The sequence below is a fragment of the Dama dama genome, chromosome 10 (assembly GCF_033118175.1).
Source record: "Dama dama isolate Ldn47 chromosome 10, ASM3311817v1, whole genome shotgun sequence".
Lineage (NCBI taxonomy): Eukaryota > Metazoa > Chordata > Mammalia > Artiodactyla > Cervidae > Dama > Dama dama.
This window is the reverse complement of record NC_083690.1, coordinates 26,623,388-26,647,372: the sequence shown is the minus strand read 5'-3', so window position 1 is coordinate 26,647,372 and position 23,985 is coordinate 26,623,388. Positions and strand designations below refer to the sequence as shown.

The 23,985-nt window shown below is 56.9% G+C and overlaps 1 protein-coding gene across 1 annotated transcript; it reads right to left on the bottom strand.

The window, feature by feature from the left end:
• Window positions 1–282: 282 nt before the first annotated feature.
• On the bottom strand, window positions 283–23,985 carry SBK1 (SH3 domain binding kinase 1). The gene is made up of 4 exons (XM_061153997.1): window positions 23,306–23,985; window positions 4,349–4,581; window positions 2,391–2,593; window positions 283–1,226 (listed from the first exon to the last, which is right to left on the bottom strand). Exons 2-4 carry the CDS (start codon window positions 4,572–4,574, stop codon window positions 387–389), a joined length of 1,269 nt encoding a protein of 422 aa, XP_061009980.1. The 5' UTR covers window positions 4,575–4,581; window positions 23,306–23,985; the 3' UTR covers window positions 283–386.

Below are 23,985 nucleotides of genomic sequence, written 5' to 3'. Positions count from 1 at the left end.
TCCCAGGGTGGGGGTGGGGGCGGGACGGTGGGGAGGGGCACGGGACCAGGGGTGGGGCTGCGGGATTATCTGCCAGGGGGGTGCAAAGGGCCCGGAGCAACTAGTTCAGGGTCCCAGGGTTCAGGGAGGTGTAGGGGAGTCTGCCGGCAAGCTCCCTTGCTCCTGGTGTCGGGGGTGGGGGGTGGGGGGCCTCTGAATCCTCGGGTCTGTGGGGCTGGGCTCCTTTGGTGGCATCTCACCGGCCCGCCGCTGGGCCGGGCGCCTGCCTCGCCTACCACTAATCCCTCCTGCCGCCGCGGGGGGCTGGCCGCTTAGGCCAGGGCGGCTCCCCGCGCCCCGGCCTGGCTGCTGCTCGGCGCCCGGGCCCCGAGGGCGGCGGGGGCGGCTCAGACGCAGATCTCGATGGCCGTGGCCAGCACCACCTGCCCTTTGCTCTTGTCCGGGCGGCCGTCGGTCCTGCCGGGAGGCCCCGGGGGGGCCAGGCCGGGCTCGGGCACGGGGACCGGCACGGGCACGGGGACGGGGACCGGCACAGGTCCGGGCCCGACGGCGGGAGGCGCGGGCCGGGAGCCGCTGCCGCTCTCGGTCAGCACCGTCCGCTTGAGCGGCCCGGGCGCCTCGAGGCGCAGCGGCCCGGCGGCCGGCGGTCGGTCCCCGGCGGGCTTGCGCGCGCGGTGCGAGGGTCGGCGCCGCAGCTCGGACGTGAGCTCGTGCTTGAGGAAGCGGAAGACCTCCTTGGCCGGCCCGCGGCGCTCGGGCTCCAGCGCCAGGAGCCGCTGGAACATGCGCAGCGCTGGCTCAGTGAAGCGGCGCCACTGCGACGGCAGCCCCGGCAGGCGGCCCCGCTGCCAGCGTACGAACTCCTCGAAGAAGGCGTCGGCGCCCGACGCCGCCTCCCACGGGAAGTTGCCGGTGAGCACGCAGAAGATGAGCACGCCGAAGGCCCACACATCCACGCCCGTGTCCACCGCGAAGCCGTCGGCGCGGCCCGCCTGGCACACCTCGGGCGCTGTGTACGGGATGGTGCCGCTCACCCGCTTCACGCGGCAGCCCACGCGGCGCGTCATGCCGAAGTCGGCCAGCTTCACGCGCCGGCACTCGCGGTCGAACAGCAGCACGTTCTCCGGCTTGATGTCGCGGTGCACCAGCTGCCGACCGTGCATGAAGTCCAGCGCCAGGCCCAGCTGCTGCACGCAGCGCTTCACGGTGTCCTCGGGGAGCCCCACCTGCGGCCGGAGGGGAGGGCGGGAGAGCGGCTCAGGAGCGCGGGCAGGTCCCACCGCGGCCTCTCCTTCCATCCGCGCCCCGCTCCACTCCGCCCCCTCCTTCCCATCCCGGCCCCGCCCCCTCCTTCCCATCCCGGCCCCGCCCCCTCCTTCCCATCCCGGCCCCGCCCCCTCCTTCCCATCCCGCCCCGCCCCGCCCCCTCCTTCCGATCCCGCCCCGCCCCGCCCCTCCTTCCCATCCCGGCCCCGCCCCCTCCTTCCCATCCCGCCCCGCCCCCTCCTTCCCATCCCGCCCCGCCCCGCCCCCTCCTTCCCATCCCCGCCCCGTCCCGCCCCCGCCCCCGCCCTACCCCCCAACTACCCGAACTCCTTCCCGGGCCCCTTTCCTCAGCAGATCCAGGGCCAGCCGCCCTTCCTTATCCTACTTGGGCATCCCCGGCTCCCTCCCTGGCCCCCGGGTTTTCACGGACCCCTCGAACTTTGCCCACCTTTTCCCCCAGTGCCTGTACGGAGCGCCTGCTTTGGGCCAAGTACTGGGCTAATAAGGACCCCAGCCCGCACGGTCTGCTGCATGCCCATCTCCCTTAAACGGCGGCTCTGAGAGGCCTTGTCAGTTATCCGGCGGCAGGGCAGTTTCATCCTGGCCGACTGCAAAGCCAGGTGCGGGGAATCCCCGGGGGCAGTCTCCCCATCGCGGGCACCTCCTCTGGGAAGACTGGTGGCCCTGCCACCTCCTCTCTTGGGTCCCCACCTGTTCTTATGCGGCGGTGGAGGAGGGGGCTGCTGGACTTTACCCCACCCACCTGGTCCTCATCGCAGTGCTGTGCCTAAGTCACTTCAGTCGTGTCTGCCTCTCTGTGCCCCTGTGAACTGTAGCAGGCCAGGCTCCTCTGTCCCTGGGATTCTCCAGGCAGGAATACTGGAGTAGGTTGCCATTCCCTTCTCCATCATCTCAGTGCCTCATCTGGCTGTGGAGTGTCTGTTTCCCCTACTAGGACCATAGCGGGACCTTTTGTTCACTGTGTATCCACAACCCTCCAAACAGTGACTGATATACAGTAGGCGCCTAATAAATGATTTAAGCGAGTGGCCTGACTCCTCCTCAGCTCTCACACTCGGGGACCCAGAAGACCCTCTCCCCGCCCTCAGCCACCACCCAGGTACCTGAGGAGGAATAATGTCGAATAGGTCCCCGGCGGGCGCGTACTCCTGGGCGAAGACATAGCAGTCCTCGGTCTCAAACACGACGTCGAAGACCTTGATGATGAAGGGGCTGGAGGAGAGGCTGTTGGTGATGCTCACCTCCCGCAGGAAGTTCTTCAGCTTGGTCTTGCTCTTGTTCACAAACTTCAGCGCCATCTTCGTGCCTAGCCGGGCGACAGTGAGAGCAGTGAGGAGCCCCCTCCCTGCGCCCCTGCGCCCCACACAGCTGTGCCTGTCTGCGCAGCCTGTCCGGGCCACCGTGCCCCAGTGGGCGGGCTGTCTTCGTCTCACAGGTAGGAAACTGAGGCCCAAGAGGGGAAGGCCATGCAGCAAGTCAGGGGTCAGCCTGGGTCCTCTCTGCCCCGCCTGCAGCCCCCCAGGAGGCGGGCCTGCTGCTTCCTCCACCCTCATTTTCCTCCTGATACACTGTGTACTTACCTATCCTGTCTGTCTGCCCTTGAGCACAGGAAACTGTCTTTTTTTTTTTTTTAAGATTTTTTTGTTGTTGTTGTGGACCATTTTTTTCAAGTCTTTCATCAATTTGTTACACTATTGCTTTTGTTCCTTGGCTGTGAGGCATGTGCCATCCCAGTTCCCTGACCAGGGATGGAATCGGCACTCCCCTGCCCTGGAAGGTGAAGTCCCAACCACGGGACCACCAGGGAAGTCCCAGGAATCTGTATCTTGTTTGCTGTTGTATTTCCAGTGCTCACAGAACAGCCTGGTGCATAGCAGGTGCTCCAAAAATGTTTGTTAAGCAGATGAATAAATAAGAAGGCATTAGACACACAGCGGTGAGGGCCTGCAAGGCACAGGTCCCTAACTCTGAGCTTGAGCAGCCATCTATACCCAGCTGGGTACACAGCTGTGTGACACACATGTGTGTTCACAGAGCGCTCATACATCGCGGGTCCTGCCTTCTGCACTTCACTTTCACAACTCACTCTTTTATTAATTATTAATGCCCTATCAGCTGGGCATTAATGCTCCTCTGTTTTACAAAGGAGGAAACCTAGGCACAGAGACGTTAAGTCAAGTGCCCCAGGTCACACAGCAAGCAAGCAGCAAAGCTCAGGTGACCCCATGTCCAGGGCTCCTCCTTCTGGCCCGGTCCCCTCTGAGTGCAGCTCTGGGCACCTATGCAGCCCCCCGTCCCTGGCTGGCTGATGGGCACTGCAGTGAGCTTACACTGTGGCGAAGGTGTCACGTTCAGTGGTTAAGCAAGAAGGCCCCGGAGCTGATGACTAGAGGCTCATCCTAGCTCACACTTTCTGTAGCTGCGTGACCTGGGCTGAGTGACTGCATCTTTCTGGGTCTCAGTGTCCTTGGGATCTGAGGAAAGGAGATGCCACACGGACCTCACAGGGCCCTCTCCCACCTGCTGTTAAGCATGGTGCTCTGTTCTTGAGCACCCCAGTTCAGTTTGGTCCACCCTCCCGAGGGCAGCTATCACATATATGCTGGTCAGCCCCCAAACACCACTGCCAGCCCTGACCTTTCCCCTGATTCCACATGTCCCCGGGCGCATCTCCTTGGTTGTCCTGAGGGCACTTTCGTTCAGTTGCTGAGTTGTGTCTGACTCTTGGCGACCCCATGGATTGCAGTACGCCAGGCTTCCCTGTCCTTCACTATCTCCTGGAGTTTGCCCAAACTCATGTCCATTGAGTGATGCCATCCAGCCATCTCGTCCTCTTTGGCTGTCCTCAGGGCACTGTGGATGGCCCCAGAGCAGCCCACCCTCCAGTGCGGGCACTCTACCCAGAGATTCTTCCCTTGTCCCCTCCTTCCCCGGCCGCTTTGCCCCACACTCTCTCCACAGGTACTGGACTCTGCCTCCCTGCTGGCCTCCTGGCCCCCACAGAGAGCCCCCGCCAGGTCCCCACTCTTGTCTTACAGCGGGCCGCCCTGCAGACACTCACCTGTGCCCTTGTAGGCCACCAGGTCGACCTTCCCATAGGTGCCCTTGCCCAGCTCCCGGACGAGTTCGTAGTGTTTGGTGACATCGCTCGCGGCCACTGTGCGGAGGGTCAGCGCCTGCATGTCTTCGGTGAGGAGGGGCACGCCGGCACCCAGCCCGGGGGCGGTCCCTGGCCCGCAGCAGGGCAGGGAGTGGGGAGGCTCGGGCTCTGGGCAGCCCACGCTCATCTTCTCCCTGGTGTGAGGGTGGGGAGAGGGATGGAGTGTGACATCAGGCCCCCCCCTCCACCACCCACCTTCTCCCTGTCCAGGGCCCAGGATCTCTGGGGCTGGGCCCGATGCCAGGCCTCAGATGACCACGAGGGGGCGACGAGCATCTTTGCTGCGAATGGTTGTTTAGTTGCTAAGGCGTGTCCAAACTCAAAAGACCCCCGGACTTGTAGCCCACGAGGCTCCCCTGTCCATGGGATTCTCCAGGCAAGAATATTGGAGGGGGTTGCCATGGCCTCCGCCAGGGGATCTTCCTGACCCAGGGTTCAAACCTGCGTCTCTTACGCCTCCAGCATTGGTAGGCGGGTTCTTTACCACTGAGTCACCTGGTTCAGTGGTAAAGAAGAATCACCTGGGAAGTTCCCCATCCTTTCCTGGAAGCTTCAGGGTCAGGCCTGAGCCAGCGTTCCCCAGAGACACGGCCACTGCCCCACCGCTCCCTACTTGGGTGTCTCATGCTATCATCCAGACACAGTGTCAGGCAAGGCACATGTGTTTATGTCACATAAAGACATACCACATACTGAGTTCACATGGGTGCTCCCATTCACAAGTATTATCAGAACCCGCTGTTTGCCAGGTGCTGTTTGGAGCCCTGGGGACACAGCCCTGAACACACAGGACTTATGTTCAAGGTGGGGAAATGGACAATACACAGTGAGCCCACAAATTATGTACTGTGATAAAAGGTGACATGGGCTGCAGAGAAAATAAGGCTGGGGAGGGGAAGGTGGGGTGTGAGGGGAGGTTGTTCAGTCGCTCAGTTGTTTCGGCTCTTTACAACCCCATGGACTGCAGCACGCCAGGCTCCGCTGTCCATGGGTTTCTCAGGCAAGAATACTGGACTGGGTTACCATTTCCTTCTCCAGGGGATCTTCCCGACCCAGGGATGGAACCCAGGTGTCCTGCATTGTAGGTGGATTCTTCACCGACTGAGCCACCAGGGAAGCCATAACAGGGTGCAGAAGTCTCAGACAAAATCGTGGCAGGGCGGTGCAGGCTGGCCACATCCCCACCACGGCCTTAGCCTTATAATCCGTCCCCGACCTCAGATGACCACACACAGCCCAGCTCAAGTACACAACTGCAGCTGTAGCTCCTGGGTGTCCGCCCAGGCTCCCCGGATACAAGGACAGAACGCCTGTTCTACCACGACCCATCCTCCACATTCACCGCTGGCCCCTTCTGTGTTCACATGGACTGGGGGAGGGGGCTTCCTGGACACACCCACCCCTTCGGGGGTACTGAGTGTGCCTCTCGATGGTGCTGGGGGTGCAGAGAGCTGCAGTGGGGAGTGTTCAGGGGTGGGTGACAGCAAATGCTTATCTGGGGTCTGCATTTCTCATCCCGTCTAATGGAGGGAGGCTTAGACCAGGGAGCCGAGCATATGGGAGCAAGTGTCTGTGTCCATGTCTGTCTATGCACCAGTGAGGGAGGCTGGCGGTGAACCCCCTTTGGTGCTGAGCCTCAGCACCAGCTCCCTCCAGTCCCAGGTGGACCACCAGCGTTCTCGGTACCCACAGCCCGCCCCTCAGCCCCCACCCCTGCCCTTGCGGTTCAGAGTGAAAGTACAGACTTGGGGCCAGACTGCCCAGTTGGAAGCCGGGCTTGACGACTTGCTAGCTGGGTGTCCTTGCGCAAGTTACTTCCTGTCTTTGTGCCTTGGTTTCCCCATCTTATAAAAAGAATACAATAGTGTCTTTTCCCTGAGGGTTACAGGACGTGAAGTGGTTGGTCCCTGGTGCACAGTAAGCGCCACCCCCCACCCCCCAAGAGGCAGGTTTGGTTGGGTTCTCATTCTGATGATGGTTGCCCACTGAGCTGGGCTGGAGGCTGGGATCTGGGGTGAGCCCAGCCTGGGAGCCTGGCATCTTTACCCTGGCCGGGCCAGCCGCTCCCCTCCCAGGCCCAAACCCTCTTCTCCTCCTCTGCTTTCCCCTTCCCCCTCGGCACGACCCAGCCTCCCACTTCACGCGGAGAAGAGGAACATCAGGAGGGAACTTCCTGCCTCCCACCCAGCCCCAAACGGAGCTCCATCTGCACGTCCTCCCGGCTGGCTGCGGGGGGTGGGGGGGGGGTGCAGCGAGCCGTCCTCCCCTCCTCTGGCTCCCACCCCCTGCTCCTTCCTCAGTATCCTGCTCCCCCACACAGGCCCCTCCCCTCCCCTCCATTCATGAAGTCCCATACGGGGCCCTCCCCTCGGAGCATCTCCAGCGAGAACCTAGGACCCCCAGCCCTGCTTCCTCCACCAGCGACAGTGTGTCGAACCCAGCCCTACCTGGCACGGCCACCGAGTCTACGCAGTGCCTGCTCAGGGCAGGACAGCACTGGGCATCTCCCCGCTGCAGGGCTAAAGTAGGGTGACATCTCCCCATGGCAGTCTCAGGGCTAGAAGGGGTCAGCTCTCCCGACCCCAGTCACATGTCCGCCCACTGCCTGGGTGGACAGGACTCCGAGAGGGAACAGCCAGGCCGTGGGCTCTGATGCAGCCTGGGGAGGGGGGGTCAGGCTGTTCCTGTGGAGCGTGTGGGGCTCCCCCCCGCCCCCCGGGTGCTGATGAGAGCGAATCCTCTTGACCTGGAGCTCTTCCCCCCTGCCCATCAAGAGGAGACCCTGGGCTGCTCTGCTGACCTACTTCTGATATGCGCGTGGACTCCCCAAGGGCTGCCTCGTGTGTGCAGGCACCTGTGTGCACACGTGTGGCGATGCTCCCACTTCGGGCTCTGGTCCTGTCAGGTCCCTCTGGGGCTGTTTTCTGCATCCCCTGGGAGCTTGACTGGCAGCTGCAAGTTGCTAGAAGCCCTTCTTCCCTCCCCCAGGGACTGTGGGGTGCCTGCTTCTCTCTGCCACTTTGGCCTCAAGAGTTGCCCTGGGCAGGCTCTGCGGGCTGGGTGGGGGGCACACCGGCTTCCTCATCCCCAGGCTCAGCCCAGGCTCTGACCACTGCCCAGCAATGCCGCTCATCAGCTTGAATGTGCCTCTGCAGCACCCTCCGCCATTCCTGCTGGCCTGCCCTCCCCGCCCCCTGCCCCTTCCCCTTATCTCATTATCCTCAGGTCCCACTCTTCCAGGAAGCCTTCCCTGCTGCCCCACGTGTCAATTCCTGTCTCTGAGGGGCCCCAGGGTTCAGGCAGGGTCTGTATGCCTCTCTCTTACAGTCCCTGTTGTATATCTTGGGTAGTCTCAGCTTTATCCTGTCAGTCCCCATCAACAGGCCAAGACTACCCTGGGGGCTAGTGCTACATCAAATCCAACTCTCCATGGCCCCTTCCCTTGGTTCTGAGGGTCCAGGTTGTGGGTCTTCCATTTCTTCCCCCCACTCACTTCTTCAATCCCCCTCTTCCTCCAGGCCTGTTCTCTGCAAGGTGTCAGCAGGAGACAAGGGATTGACCTGCACCCGTCCCTGATTGATGCTGCCGCGTCATCCCCCAGGTACGCTGCCTCTGACCCAGTTACTACGCACGTGACTTCAGAGGCGCAGTGGGGAAGGGATGGAAACAGCACGGGCCTTGGGGCTCAGTAGGTTTGGCCTTGATCCTAAGGTGTGCCACTTTTTAGCTGGGTGACCTTGAGTAAGTCACATCCCCTCTCTAGGTCTCAGCTTCCTCATCCGTAAGATGAAGAAAATAACTGTAGTAGCAGCGGTGACGGCTACTCACTGCATATCAAGCCCTGTTGGGAGGCTGACCTCATCTCTCATCTCGTTTTCACAATTCCAGGCATGTGTGTATGCTAAGTCCCTCCAGTCGTGTCTGACTCTTTGTGACCCTGTGGACTGTAGCCTGCCAGGGTCCTTTGTCCATGGGATTCTCCAGGCAAGAATACTGGAGTGGGTTGCTATTTCCACCTCCAGGGGATCTTCCTGACACAGGGACTGAACCTGTGTCTCTTATGACTCCTGCATTGGCACGTGGGTTCTTTACCACTAGCACCACCTGGGAAACCTACAATTCCATGAAGTGGCTGGTATTATCATTATCATCACTATTACTATTATTATTTTTGGCTGCATGGCGCAGCTTGTGGGATCTTAGTTCCCTGACCAGGGATTGAACCCATGCCTTCTGCAGTGGAAGCATGAAGTCTTAATCTCTGGTCCATCAGGGAAGTCTTCAAGGTAGGTATTATTAGTATCCCCACTTTAGGGGTGATGAGCACAAGACACGGAAACTTTATAACTCGCCCAGAGTCATCTTGCTAGTGCTGGCACTGGCTCCAAAGTTGGTGCCTTTAACCACCTCTATTTTTTTCCCAAGCCAGAATGTGGGAAGATCACCTCCAGACCCCTCAGTATCCGAGTGGGGAAACGGAGGCCCAGAAGAGGGCACTGTCTCAGCCAGGGATGCACATGCCCTCCCGGAGCTCCTGTGGCGAGTCAACTGGGGGCCAGGCACTGGTCCAGGTATTAACTCACTGAGTTCTCACAACAGTCCCTGCGGCAGGTGTGCGTGCGTGCTCAGTCACTAAGTGTGTCCAACTCCTTGCGACCCCATGGACTGTGGTCCTCCAGGCTCCTCTGTCCATGGGATTTCCCAGGCAAGAACACTGGAGTGGGTTACCGTTCCCTTCTCCAGGGGATCTACTCGACTCAGGAGGTTGAACCATGCATCTCCTGCATTGGCAGGCAGGTTCTTTACCTCGGAGCCACCTGGGAAGCCGAGGTATACCAGTTCCTTTTTTCAGGTGGAGACTTGAGCCCAAAGAGTGAAGTCAGACCCTTCAGCCTCACTGGGTGGTTGAAGGCATAGATGTCTGGTATCAAGGGGAACTTGACTTTAAGGTATTTCACCTTCAGCATCATCACTTCCTCCACTTGGAGGAGCAGCTGAGAACTTGGTGGCCGTGAACTTCCCAGCACCAGTGTGGAGGCCCTGGCTGACCTCCGTTCACCCTGTGTGGTTGGTACTGCATCCGTGCACACTCGAGGGCACGCTGCCCCTGGGGACCCCATGTGACTGCACCTCCAGTGTGTGTCCTCACTGACCCCAAGGGAGGCCGTAGATTCCCCATCTGTGCTGAAGGCAGGAGGGCCTCACCCAGTCTTCATGGCAGCGGTCGTGGCCCTGACCACAAAGGCTCCGGCCCCGTGGGCTGGCTCTTCCGCCACAGGCTGGGAGGGCCACGGTGGTGGGGGAAGAATTTCCTAAGCAAGACCGAACCACCTACCACTTCCTGTTGGCAGGTGGCTCGAGCTGGGTCCCACCTTTGTGAAAACAACACCCAATGTGTAACCCAAGTCAGGTCTACATTGGGACCCCCTTCCCCGCCACACACACACACAGTGCCAGACTGGCAAAATTTCACTACTGGGTCCTCATAAGTGCCCTGAGAAGGGGGCAAGGTGCCTCCTATTTTAAAAAAATCTGCTTAACTGAGGTGTAAGTGGTATATCTAGGCTTCCCTGGTGGCTCAACGGTAAATAATCCACCTGCCAATGCAGGAGTCATGGGTTTGATCCCTGGGTCGGGAAGATCCCCTGGAGAAGGAAATGGCAACCCATACCAGTATTCTTGCCTGGGGAATCCCAAGGACAGAGAAGCCTGGTGGGCTATAGTCCATGGGGCCGCAAAGAGTCAGACATGAATTAGTGACTGAATGACGGCAACAACTGGTATATCACAAAACTCCCCAATAGCAAGTGTACAATCCAATGATTTCAGTAAATGTACAGAGCTGTGCAACCACTGCCTCCGTCAAGTGATGCTGTCTACTTCGCGGATGAAGAGTAGAGCCCCAAGAGGTTGATGACTTACTGTGGTTATGACAAAGATGACCATCTAGTCGTCATGGCTGTGTTCCCGCTTCTGTGATACAGAGCTGTCCTGGAGGGTAGCGGTCAACAGGGAACTACATCCCTCCCCTCCCTTGCATCCAGGTGTGGTCACCTGGTGTGGACACCTGTGGCAGGTTTCCCCCAGTGGCATGTCAACAGAAACGAGGTGTCACTTCTAGGCTGGGGCTTTTAAGAGTGGCTATAGTGTCTCTCTTCTTCTGTGGCTTGATGCAGAGGATCCCAAGACTCTAAAAGATGGTGGTGGAACTAAGGATGGGAGGAACCTGGGTCCCCAGGTGTTGGAGGCCTCCCACTGACCAGTATTACCTGCTCTGGTATTTTGGGAACTGGAAGTAAAATGCTGTTCTATTAGGCTGCTGACATATATGGGATTTATTTGTTAGAGCAGCTGACATCACCCTGATTCAAGGGTTATGCTGCAGGTAAGCAAAAGAGCTGAGATTTGAACCTCAGTGTTTGGACTCCTGGGATGTGGCCAGAGGAGGGAACCCGGATGGTGGTAACACTGGCAACTGAGTGATAAGAATTCAGTTACTGGATTAGGTGGAGGGTGACCAACCTGTGAAGGTAAGGGAATCTGCTCTTCTCCGGTCTTGTGGGAGAATAATCATCCCGGCAAATATTTACCGAGTGTTGACTGTATGCCAGGTGGTATGCAAACAGTGGATTAAATCATTTAATCCCAACAAGCCTGGGAGGTGGGTGCTACTATTCTTATCCCCATTTTACAGAAAGGGATACTGAGGCACATGGGTTGAGTAACTTGCCCCAGAGCTAATAAACAGCAGAGTGGGATCTGATCTCAGGCTATGCGGTTTTAGATCCCATGCTCTCATGCGCTGTGTCCTGCGAGGCTCCTGTAGGCAGACAGCAACTCAAAAATGAGACAGTTCTCACAGTCTCACAGTCTCCCAGCAGGGAGGAAGTGCGTTCTTCGTCGCTGGGAGCAGAGAAGCAGACACTGGGAGCCCATCTGTTGGGGGGAATCGGTGGGGGGGTGAGATTGGACCGAGTCAGCCAGCCCTCTCTGTCACTCTGGGATTCTAAGATTCTCGGTCCCCATGCCGGGGCCCCTTCCCTCAGGTCACTGGACCCATGCTCTGCCCTTGGCACAGGCAAACCCCAAGGGTGTCCTTACAAAGCCCTGGCCTGGAAGGATGCCATCAAACAGTGATTGTGCCTTGGGGGAGGGTCCCCTCTCTGCGTCTGCAGTGTCACTAAAAGTCCCCATGAAAAAGCAGCCATGATGTGGAATTTCAGGTAATGAATCGGGATGGAATTTGGCCTCTCTTCACTTCACCTGCTTCACTTTGCTTCTGTGTCAAATGAGAGGCTGGGCTTCCCTGGTGGCTCAGTGGTAAAGAACCTGCCTGCCAATTGACATGGGTTTGATCCCTGGGTCGGGAAGTTCCCCTGGAGAAGGAAATAGCAACCCACTCCAGTATTCTTGCCTGGAAGACCCCATAGAAAGAGGAGTCTGGCAGGATATAGCCTTGGCTTAGCGACTAAACAATAACACAATTGAGAGGTTGTCACTTCATTCCTTCAGCTGTGGCTGAAGCCAGCTGAGCCAGCTCTCCGCATCCCACATTCTCCCCTAGCCTGTCTCCAGGTTTCTCCCCTCTAGTCCTCCCCACCTATGGGGGCAGATAAATTGTCTCAAGGCCAGAGTTGACCTGATCCTTGCCTTGTTCGCATTTTTGGTGGTTTCTTGTATTGGCCTATAGTGTTTTCTCCTGTTCAGCATCACTTTCCCTTTCTCTGGGGAATGGTGCCCTCGTTCAGTCCACTGGTTCAGTAGGGCTGTCCCCACCCTGACTCTCAGCGCAGACCTGATCCAGGGCCAGCCAACCAGGGGATCTATCCCATCCGCCAGGTCACTCTGGCTGGTTCAGAGATGAACATGTGATCCAAGGTGACCCACTGAGATCTCACTTTAGGACTCTTGCTGAAGTTATGAGTAAAGAGATAGCTCTGACCCCTGGCCTACAAAGCTGAAGAACACAGGCCTGGAGCTGCTGGGGGCTGGCTTGGCCAGCATGAGGGTAGCCCGAGAAAGAAGCAACAAAGAGATACGCAGTGCTGAAAGATGGAGAGATTTCTGATGACTCTGAGCACCTGGCTCCAGATATGCCTAAAGTCAGTCATACTCCTGAATGTTTGTTTCCTGAATCAATACATTTCCTTTCGGCTTAAGCCAATTTGAGTTGAATTTATGTAGCTTACAGCCTAAGGCCTCCAGACAATCATATCTATTCAAGCCCAGGCACAGTGCTGGGTACTGGCACGGGGTGAGTAAGTTAGATAGAGGGTATGAGCCTACAAATCAAGGAGGCAAACCAAAGAAGGACTCAGATAATCATGAGGCCAGGAAGGCCATGATCAGTGCTCTGCCATTTCCAAGAAGAACACTGGCAGTGGGGATCAGGGTGCCTTCCCGGAGGAAATGACACCCGAATGGGCCTTGAAGAGGATTGACAATCTAGCAAGAAACCCAAGAGCTCCTTGAAAGCAAGCCCCATGCCTTAATCATCTTGCTATTCCTAGCTCTTAGCCAGGGTGTAACAAATGCCGGGTGAATAATTCTTTACGTGTTTGGGAAGCTGTAACTTTTTATATCTTGGCTTTCCTGAATGTGACCCTGCAGGCACATAGCTATTTTCCCAAGGGTCTGCATGAGATATCATTAGCCCCATTTTACAGATGCAGAGACTGATGGCCAGAAGGGAACAATGATTTGCTCAAAAATCACAGAGAGTCAGTGGCAGGGCTGGACTAGAAGCCAGGGCATCTGCAGGACAAGGTGCTACCCCAGCCCCAAACACAGCAGAGATGGGAGTGGCAGTGAGTGACGCTGGTCACCATGAACAGAGGCTGGGGTGCCATGATCAGAATGCTGAATACAACGGAGAGGAAGTTGACAGCAACAACTAACACTTAAGGAAACCCTGTCCTGTGCCAAGTCCCTCATGTAAATGAACTCATCTAATCTGTTATTCACTCCAGTTTACAGACAAGGAAACTGAAGCATACAGCAAGTCATGTCACTTGATCAAGACCATCCATCCAGTAAGTGGCGGGGCCAGGATTACAATCTAGGCATTACAGTCTCTAAAATGATACATTAATAGTCAAAATGACTATTTATTTTCTCAATTGCCAATGCTTTACATTGCTGCTGTCATTCAATCTTTACAGCAACCCCATTTTACAAATAAGGACCCTGAGGCTCACAGGGGTTAATCAGTTTGCCCAAGGTCACCTAGATGCTAAGAGGCAGAGCTGGGAGTTGAACCTGGAAAGCTTCCTGCTCTGTCTCCCTTTTCCTATCTTTGGTCTCTGGTTTGCAGCCCAGACCTCCCTCCAGCTCCATCTTCAGCACCACAGGTGTGGACAGCACCCGGGCTGGCTGGCATTAAATGCTTGGCTAGGGGAGGTCCGAGGAGACTGGGCAGCAGGTCAGAGGAACTGCTGACAGACCAACCAAGGCCCCCAGGGCGTGAAAAGGTATGTCTGGTATAGGTTGTTGTTCAGTTGCTAAGTCATGTCCAAGTCTAATGCGACCCCACTGACTGTAGCCTGCCAGGCTCCTCTGTCCGTGAGATTTCCTAGGCAAGAATATTGGAGTGGGTAGCCATCTCCTTCTCCAGGGGATCTCCCCGACCCAGGGATCAAACCCATGTTTCCTGGATTGCAGGTGGATTCTTTACCATTGATTCACCTGGGAAGTCCATGGATATAGACACTGCCATTTATTTAACCAACTGATAGATGTTGACTGTGTTCATTCAACCTTTTGCTGCCACAGACAATGAGCAGCCTTGTATGTAAGTCTGTGGCAGTGTGCAGGTGTGTCTGTAGGATCAATTCTAGAAGTGTGTTGCCAGCTTAAAGGATGAGTGCACCTGGGACTTCTATACAGAGGCCGATGTCCCCCAGGGGGCTGTACCACTGGCCCACCCGTCATCAGGAGAGGGCTGTTCTTGGTGGGACACAGCAGCTGCCACCAGCTTCCTGGCTCTCTCCCAGCCTCTGTATCACTTTGTTTAGTATGTTATTTTGAAGTGAGGGGGAAAACAGGAATAAGTCTCTTATTTGCTTGCATTTGCATAAAGTAACTCGGGATGCAACCAGACACTAATGAAGGTGCTTGACCATCCTCAGCACTCTCTCCCACTGTTCTGAGCCATCATCAGGGCTCAGCTACTGCTCCCTACCCTCCTCAACCTCTCCTTGACACAGCAGCCAGGGAGCCCATCAAACCCCAATCAGACCACATTACTCCCCAGCTCATCACCCTCCAGGGGCTCCCGTCTCAGTCCAAGTCCTTACAACAGCCCTTGATTGACCCCTCTGACCTGTCTCGTCCCTCCTGCTGCTCCAGACACACCGGTCTCCCTGCTGTTCCCTGAACACGCCAGCTCCCCACTCGGGAGCTGTTCCCTCTGCCCCCAGACATCCACATGGCTCATTTCCTCTAAGTTCTGTTCCAACAGCACCTTCTCAACTAGGGCTATCCTACCGCACTCCCCTTTTCCTGTTTTACTTTTTCCCCCAGCGGAGGGTAGCCCTGTCTAACATAACCCTGTCTATTGTGGATGTCTCTCTTCCCCATGAGAATGTAAGCATCAGGAGGGGAGGGACTGTCAGGCTGGTCTGGTTCACTGTGTATCCCCAGCTAGCACAGTGCTTGGCACATAGTAGGAAACTTAAATACTGGTGATTGAATGAATGAAAGAAGTGGGAACTCAATGACCAGGGGCAGGGTGAGAATTAAATTTTCACTGCGTACAGTACTGTTGGATCTGGGGTGGGGTGGGGTATAAGGAACCAGGCATGGTTAGGGGACCAGACAATCCCAAGGGAGAGTGTGAGGGGAGATTATGCCCACTCATCCAGGCTCAGCAGCCTGGGGTGGGTGTCCCCAGAGAGGGGCCTGGGGGGAAGGAGTGGCCCAGCTTGGTTGCCCTGAATTACCACATGGAGCTGGCCCAGGCTCAGGAAGGTGGGGGAGCTGGGAACCCCCCTGACACTCACCCCTGAGGAGAGCTCTCCCCTTCCACCCCCACAGCCAGTGCCCAAGTCTGGTTCTCTGCCACTTAACACCTTCTCAGAAGGGTGTCCCTGACCCTCCTGGTTTTTACCCCAGGGCGGAAATCAGTTCACACGTGAGCTCTCCCATCCACTGTGAGAGAGTTGGCGGGGGGGGGGGGGGGGGCGTCCAGAGCTGGGTCCTCTCTCCCCAAAAAGAGAAGTGTGAATTGCCTGGGAAAGCTCCGGCCTTTGCTGCTCATGCTCAAGGAGCCTTGTGCAGCCCTGCCCCTAAACCCTTCTCTGCACAAGTTTCCAATCTATAAAATGAGCTATTTCATATCCCTTCATGGGTCACCAAAGTCTTGGTTCTCTTTCCCCTGAAAAATGTCCCCAGCCACCACCTACACACTTCTGCATACAACATCTGGGCCCCGAGGAGCCCATAAGAGAGGCCAAATAAGTCCTCTCCCTCTCCTTGGTTCTTTTAAACACAGACTCCACCAAACATCCCGTCTTGCTCAAAAGGAAAAGGAGAATATTCTCAGGTCTTTTCATCTTCCCCTCGTGGTGCATATTCTGGCTGTATCCCCTGCCTAAGCCTCAGTTTGTCCATCAGTAAAATGGGATGAAAATGCCTATTTAATATGATGGGCTTCTGTGAGAATTAAAGGGGCACTTCCCACAGTGCTTGGCATGGAGCAGATGCTTGGTAAGAATTTGTTTCACAGAGGGGACGGAGACCTTGGTTCTATCCTGGACCCTGAAGACACTGTAGTGTCTTGAGTGTCTTGGTTTTCTAGGCTGGACATGGGGGCCAAACTGGCTCTACTAAATCTCACCCCCCAGACCTGCCTGAGTCAGGAGGGACATTGAAGATCATGCAGCCCACCCCCACATCTCCCAGGTGAGGAGACTGAGAGGGAGAGCTGAGACTGACCCGAGATCAAGCAGCAGAAGCTGGAAACCACTTGCTTCCCGCTGCCCTCCCCACCAGGGGCGGCCTGGGGTTCCCTGCGCTGCCAGGTTCTGCTTCTGGCTCCAGCCTCTGCCTCAGCCTCCTGCCCAGCTGGCGCAGTCTGCCCCTTCCCCAGGGCACAGGCTTGCTGGTTATTAATAGTCTGTGCTACGCCTGCCTGCAGCTGGTGCCCAGAACTGGGATAGGCGCTCCAGCCAGGCCCGGAGGGGAGGTGGGAGCCCTGGGCCTCCTTGTTCCCAACGTACCTGTGGCAGCCCCTACGGGTGCGGGAGGAGGCAGGAGCCTTGTTGCTGGGTGACGCGGGCAGCCTGGCCCTCAGGGTCCTTGGCTGATCGGCCACCAGTGGAAGGGAGCGGTCACTGGGTGGGCAAGCAAGAGGCTCCTTGAAGAGCTGAGCCCTTCCCCAGCCCTCTCTGCGCCCCCCTGCCCTGACCCCTAGTGAGGGATGGAAGGGGAGATGCAGCCTAGCTTGGGAGCCTGGAGCCTAGATTCAGCACTCCCCCGGGTGGAACCAGGTCACCACCACGTCTAGCCATGAAGTCAAGTGGGTAAATCACTTGCTTTCTCTGTGCCTCCATTTCTTTGTCAGGAAATAGGGTTAATAGTGGTCTGGGTTAAAGTGTTATTAATAATAGCTGACATTTATGAACCACCTAAAGTACTTTAGACATATTGACTCATTCATACTTCACAACCATTTTAGGAGAAGCTGCTCTTGCTGTTCCCATTATATCCCTCACTGTGCAGGAGACTTGAGACTCAGAGAAGGGGCGATTAAGTGATGTGTCCAGTGGCACGCAGTTCGGGTGTGGCTTACAGAGCTCTGCCTGGCTCCAGAACATTCAGTAGATGTTTGCTGAGCACCTACTATGTGCTTGGAGTTGGAATACATTCACAAACCAGACGAACAGCCCTGTCCTTAAGGACCTTCGTTCTCATTTGGAGTCAGACAATGATAAAGGTAAGTAAGAGATGGAAGTCAGATAGTGGGATGTTCTAAACGAAAAGCAAAGCAGGGAGGCAAGGAAATGCTGGGGGTAGGGAATGAAATTGTAGAAGGGCAGGGGACGAGGGGGTCCGGAAAGGCCCTACTGAGAAGGTTGTAAGCCTGTGGAGGAGTGTGGGTCTGTGAGTCTTTTTTCTTTTTAATATTTATTTATTTGGCTGTGCTGGGTCTCAGTTGTAGCACACGGGATCTTTAGTTGCAGCCTGCGGGATCTAGTTCCCTGACCAGGGATCGAACCCTGGGCCCCCTGCATTGGAAGCTTGGCATCTTAGCCACTGGACACCCAGGCAAGTCCTATGGAGACTGGATCTTGTAGGGGAAGAGTCGTCCTGGCCGAGGCTTGTGCTTGGTGTGCTCAGGGAACTGTAAGGAGGTTGGCATGGCTTGAAGTGGAGGGTAAGGGACAAGGGCCAGAGGGGAGGGTGGAGGTAAGGGGTGGGGGGCAGTGGACAGGGCCTCAGAGGCCTCAGTGAAGACCTGCCTTTCACTCCGAGGAAGATGCACGCCAGTCTCTGGACCTGAGCAAACCTTTTCTGAAGCCAGCCTGTGCGCCAGGCCCCCAGAGGCCAAGAAACAGCAGGAACCCGCCCTGCTGCACTCAGAGACCCCTCCGGGCCAGCAGCATCCCACCACTGTCCTCGGAGGGGCCGAGAGAGGAAGGAGTGGGGAGCACTTCAGGCCCGGTGCTGCAGCTCTCAGCTGCCGTGGCCCCAGGTGAGGTGTGAGGGCAGTCTGTTCAGGAACACGGCCAGAGCCCAAGTTAGTTTCTGCCCATTCCTTCTGTCTGGCCATGCCCTGTCAGCTGTGTGTGAATGATGGAAGAAAGAACAGAATCCTCTGTGAATCCCAAATACCGACGCTTGAGTAAAGACCTTTGCCCCAGTCCTCTTTTCTTTTTTTACCTGTAAAAGTCGGGCTAACATTCCCTTTCTGCTCAGGGCTTCAGGGGGCTGACATTAACAGCAAAGCATAGAGGATACTTGATGCCATTCACAGCACTTTACACACCTTCATCACTATGACACTGCAAGTCAGGGACTGGTCTCATCCCTCTTTTGTAGCTGAGGGATCTGAGGCACAGAGAGGCTAAGCATCTTGCCCAAGGTCACACAGCGGGTCGAGAAGTTGTGCTTTTGGCCACTAACCCCTCTTAACTGCGGGTCCCACAGCACTTCCTGGATACATGTAGGATCAGGGCTAGCAGGTACTCGAGCTTTCAGGGTGGGATGATCTGATCTGCCTTAGGACTGTGGGCCTCCAATTCGAGAGAGCAAGACGCCTTCTTGCTATGTTGCGGGGCCCATCAGATGAGGAGCTATCCTGGGGCGGGGATCTGTACTGCCTCTACAGGGCCTGACCAGGATGAGGCTCTCTCCTGTCCTCTATCCAGTCCCCATCCCTGCCCCTCAGGGTCATCCCAGCACACAGAGGCAGCTGGAACATTCTCTGCCTCTCCCAGGACTGGCTAAGGCCACAAAGAAGGGAGTCACAGTGTCTGGACCCACTCATCACAGACCCTGCAGCAGGTGGCAGAAGTCATAAGCAAATACTAAAGTAGCAGGCACCACTAAAAGTGCTCGATCATGTAAACCTCCCCACACTAGGAAGGAGCTAGGACTATTCCCATTCTTCATCAGAAGAAACAGGATGGAGGAAACTGCCTCATCCAAGGTCACACGGCTGGAGAGGGGTAGAGACAGGTCTGATGTTAGTTTCACACGAACCTTTGGGAGTTCATGGGGCTGGGCTCAAATCCCTACACTGGGTTAATGAGGTGCTGTTCTTCGTGCTCTGGGAGAGGGGATGTCCAGAGACCGGCGTGGGACATTTTGACACTGAAAAATGCTTCCCTGAACCCTGATATTACATGGCTCCCCAAATGGGGGCTGAGCTGGGAGTCTAGATATCCCCTCTCAGGCTGTGGCCAAGGTATATAGTGAGGGGAGGGGAGGATGGGGAGAAGGACAGGACAGGAGAGGTGTTCTTAGGGCCCCACCAGGCTTTATGCCACAGCTTTGTGAGGCCGGAAGGGGGACCGAGGGAGTTGGGGAGGGAGGGGGAAGCCTGGAGCAGAACAGATCTGTTGGAGATGCTGGTCTGGCTCTGGCCAGAGGCCCATCTGCCTGGACAGGAAGTCTGGGGACACAAGCCTGGCAGGTATCTCACCTGGAAAGCCGCTCTGGGCAGGAAGAGGACCTCAGCTACAGCTAACACAGATCCCACCCCTCAGGCTTGACTCTCACCCCACCCCACCCATAGCAGGGGCAAGTTCCTTAAGCATCACACAGAACTGCTTCTCAAACACCCACCTCCCCTTTCCTGAGGAGAGTACCAAAAGCCCTGTGGCTTCCCCAGTGGGAAAATCAAGAATACTTTCTGAGCACAATTAGCTCCTATTGGAAAGGGCATTGGCAAGTGGATGAGGAACCCTTGGCAGTAATGCCACCTGCCCGATCCTGTCCAAGGCCCTTCTCACGCTTTAGCTCACTTAATCCCCCTGCTGACTCTGAGATAGATATTATCCTTGTTTTCCACATAAGTAAGATGAAGCTCAGAGAAGTTAAGTGACTTGCCCAAGGTCACACAGCGGTGACTCAAACCCCAGAAGTCCAGAGCTCAACTACAGATCTCTGCTGATTCCTTTGGCCTCGGGATGCTGTTGACCTTCACCCAGGAAGACGGCACACCCCCTCCCAGGGACATGCCCTATGCCTGGGGCCCACTGCTGACTCCTGACCCCTGTGCAGCTGATCTGTGATACTCAGTAGTATCACCCCTTGGTTTCCTCAATATTTAGGGTTGGTTAATATTTTTGCATGACTTTGGCATCAAGGCCCCCCCCACCTCTCCTGCCTGACCAAAACTTAGAGCACTTTGGATTCAGTCCTAGAGAGTTAGAACAAGGAGGACGATTACAGCTGACAGAACCTCTAGTCCAATTCCTCCCTGACATGTGGGGAAACTGAGGCCCGGAGGGCGGTCCTCCCCCACGAGGCCTCAGCAAGACCTTGGTCTAGAACCTGGGACTTTTGCTCCTGGGGCAAGTGGGACAGTTAAAACAAGATTTTGCTGGCTGAATCCTTCTAGAAGAGAGGAAGGGGCATAAGATGGGGCCTAGAGTGTAAAGTGAGACCAGAGTGAAGATGCTTCTGGCTGTTGAAGGAATTCAGGCTCACTGCATCACCTGGCCTTAAAGACCTTGGAGAGCTGCTGCTCTGGGGTTGTTCTGACCTGGCCATGGGGGAGGCAGGGAAGACCTGAGTGCACAGATCTACAGAGACAAAGGTCACCCTCTGAGCAAACATTTTCTGGCCTCTACCTTAGGCCTGCAAAGCTAGATGCTACATGAGGGACCAGCAGGTCATGTAAATGAGTGAACAGGCCAGGTGGGGCCTGGGGCGAGCTAGAGGATGACAGCTGATCTAAAGGAGGTCATCATTCTTCGGCTCTGGTCTAGGCTTGTCACAGCATTCAATTTTTCAAGAGGACCCCCAAATCAATATTTGTATGTGACACTGCATGTTTGTTTAGCATTGGCAACAAACAGGAGAAAAACACTGTTTGGATCAACAAAATGTGTCGAGAAGTTGTGTTTGACAACATGTGCTGTACAATATGCTGGGCTCTGGGTTAGGCAAAGCCAACGCTGCAGAGAGTGGGGGACAGATCTGGTCCTGTCTCCTGGAGCTTGGAGTCTCGAGGTGGAAATACACTCTCACAGCCACCAGCCATCACCCAGCCCAACTCTACTCTCCATTCTGTGCCAGCCCAGGTCAGAGCAAAAGGGGAGGGTGGAGACAGAGAACTGCCCGTGAGCCATCCTGCAGTGGGGCTTTTCAGGTCGAGGGAACAACACATGGTGGAAGGAAGGAGCCGGGGGACACAGAGATGAGCCCAAAGTAGAGGATGGAGAGTGAGGAACGGGAGGTGATGCTTCGGGGGTGGTTTCAGGTCACACTGCAAAGGGCTCTGATGGCGCTCATTCCAGACTCAATGGGGAGCCATCGCAGGTGAGCCTGGAGGGGAGAGCTTACTCTCTGTCTCCCTCTGGCCTCTTGGTGGTTTTCCCTAGTCACAGTGACTCAAATCTCCACTCATTTAGCCGCCGACTCCACTCCTTTGTCGGTGGGTTGTCTGACAAGGCCCCGGGCTCTTGGGAACCCAGTGGGGGAAGAGGAGCTCCTTTAGAGATGGAGAGGGCACACCTGGATACTTCTGCGGGCCCAGGTGCGATCCACATTCACCCCGATCCACATTCACCCCGCCGGCTGCAGAGTGAGTAGCTCGCTGTCGTTCTCTCTGGGAGATGCCACATGCTTGCCCAAGGTCACCCAGTCTTCAGAGCAGTTGGCTCCCCCAGAGCCTGAGCTGAGGCGGGGGGCTGTCTCAATTGCCCTTGAATTTGAAGGCAGGGCTGCCAGGGGTCTGACCTGGAGCCCCCAAGCCTCTTCTCCTGCTGGCCACATCCTACCCCTTAAGTAAACACCAAAAGCACGGAGGGGTGGGGGCACTTGGTACTGGGAAGCAGGGAGAAGAGGAATCTGCTACCCAGGCTCAGGTGCTTCCTTCAGGTGTGGGATCAGAACTGACCAGACCCATCTCAACTGGTCCAACCAAGTACGGGCAAATGGAGAACAGCCCAGAGATGTGATGAACAGGAAAGATCAGGAAAGGGGATGAAGTGGGGAAAAGGACCTTGACTGGAGTACCTGGTACCTCACAGACACTAGCTAAAGGTTTGTTGAATGAACAAGTGAACAAAGAAACTCCCGGTGGGGCTACCTGTACCTTCTTCAGCATCAGTGCTCGCCTGCAGAGGGCTGAGAGAGGAGGCTGGCGGAAACCCCAGCGGCTCCGTGTGTTCCCTCGCACGGCCCTGTCCCTCTTCAGGACCTCTGATCCCGAAGTCCAGGATAAAACATCCCCTGGGCCTCTCATCCTCCCATGAGCTGCAGGGGCTGGGGTTCAGGACCTCACTGATGGCCGGGCGGGGATACTGCTTTGTACACCACCTGTAAAGCTGAAGCCGGAATCTAGAACGGCTCCTTGGTTGTCCAGGACACACTGACCCCACCTGAGGTTTGGCCCTCGGTGTCCCAGAGGTCAGGAGGACAAGGGAGAGCCTTGGCTTTGCTGCCCCTGGGGCAAATGGGGACAGAAAGGTGCCCTGACCTGAAATGGCTCCTTGATCCAGGCTTCCTCCCCTCCCCAGAAACCAGAGCCTCACTTTAGAAAGGGCTTGTCCCCCCACTTGTCCTGCAGGGAGCACAAAGTATGGCCTCGGTGAAGACCCCCACGCCCCCTGCAGTTTGGGTTGGGGGGGGCAATGGGATCACAGAGAAAAGAAGGGGATCCCACTCATTCTCTCAAACACACCCCTTCCTTGACTTTCACAGACAAAGACACACACCCAAAGCCCCAGCCATCACCCCAGGGCCACCCACTGCAGGCCCCCTCACCTGTGGACACCCCAAATCTTCTCTTCCCAGGGGAGGACTTCACTTGAGAACTCAGCCTGGTCTTGGGGGGAAGGGTGTATATCCTCCAAGGACCAAGGGTCCCAACAGCTCCAGGCTCGCGATTTTGGGGGTGGACTCCCCACCCTCTTCTCCCTTCTTCGCGGCCGAAGGGTCTCTGCCACCACTCCCCCGCGGTCTGGGGAGCTGTGCCCGAACCCCAGGGCTAGGGTGGGGGGTGGGGGAAGGGAGAGGAGGAGGGGGCGGCTCCTCCAAGCGAGACACAAAGAGACGTCCTTCAGCCTCGGCTCCATGGCGACGCTGGGGAGGGGGCCGTGCGCACCCCATACTTCCTTCCCGACCTGCAGGGCTAGGGACCTCGGCGGCCACTCACCTGCTGCCCCTTACCTGGGCCCGGCTTACCTGAGCTGGGGCCGCGGGGACGCCGCGGCAGGGGGCCTGGGCGCCGTCTCGGTTTCCGTCGTTAGCCCGGCCCGGGGGGCTCAGGGCGCCAGGATCATGGGCCGGGATGAGAAGGGGGCCGCCAGAGGCTCAGTCGCCCCGGTCCTGGAGCTTTCAGTGGGGGTCCCCAAAGCCTCTTGCTGGTGAGGGATAGCTCTTGCTGTCCTCGGGTCCCTAGATTTGGGGTTTCTGTGCGCCGGAATCGGGGGATCTAAGACCCCTGATCTAGGGGCGTTCTGAGCTGGATTTTCGTGTCTTGAGGTGTGGAGTTGTAATGGCCAGGATCTTGAGAAGGGGTCCCCACAATCCCAGACAGGGGGTCACTGCGTTCTAGGTCTTGTGGGGGCCCAGACTGAAGAGGGGGAGTCCGCGGAACCGCAGGGAGGTCGCTGTCTTCTGAATACGGAGGTAGTCTCCGCTTTCCCCGGCTGGGGAGTCGATCTCTGTTGGATCTGGGGGGCCACTCGCTTTCCTAAAGGTCTCTGGGTCCTGGATGTGGTGGTGGGGGGGGTCCCCGCGTTCCCCGGCTGCGGGGGCTTGCTGAGTCCCGGCCACCAGCAAGAGCTGGGAGGAAGCCCCTCAGCCGCTGGGGGGCTCCGTCGCCGCCGCTACGAGCAGCCCGGCCCTGCGGTGCCGGACCC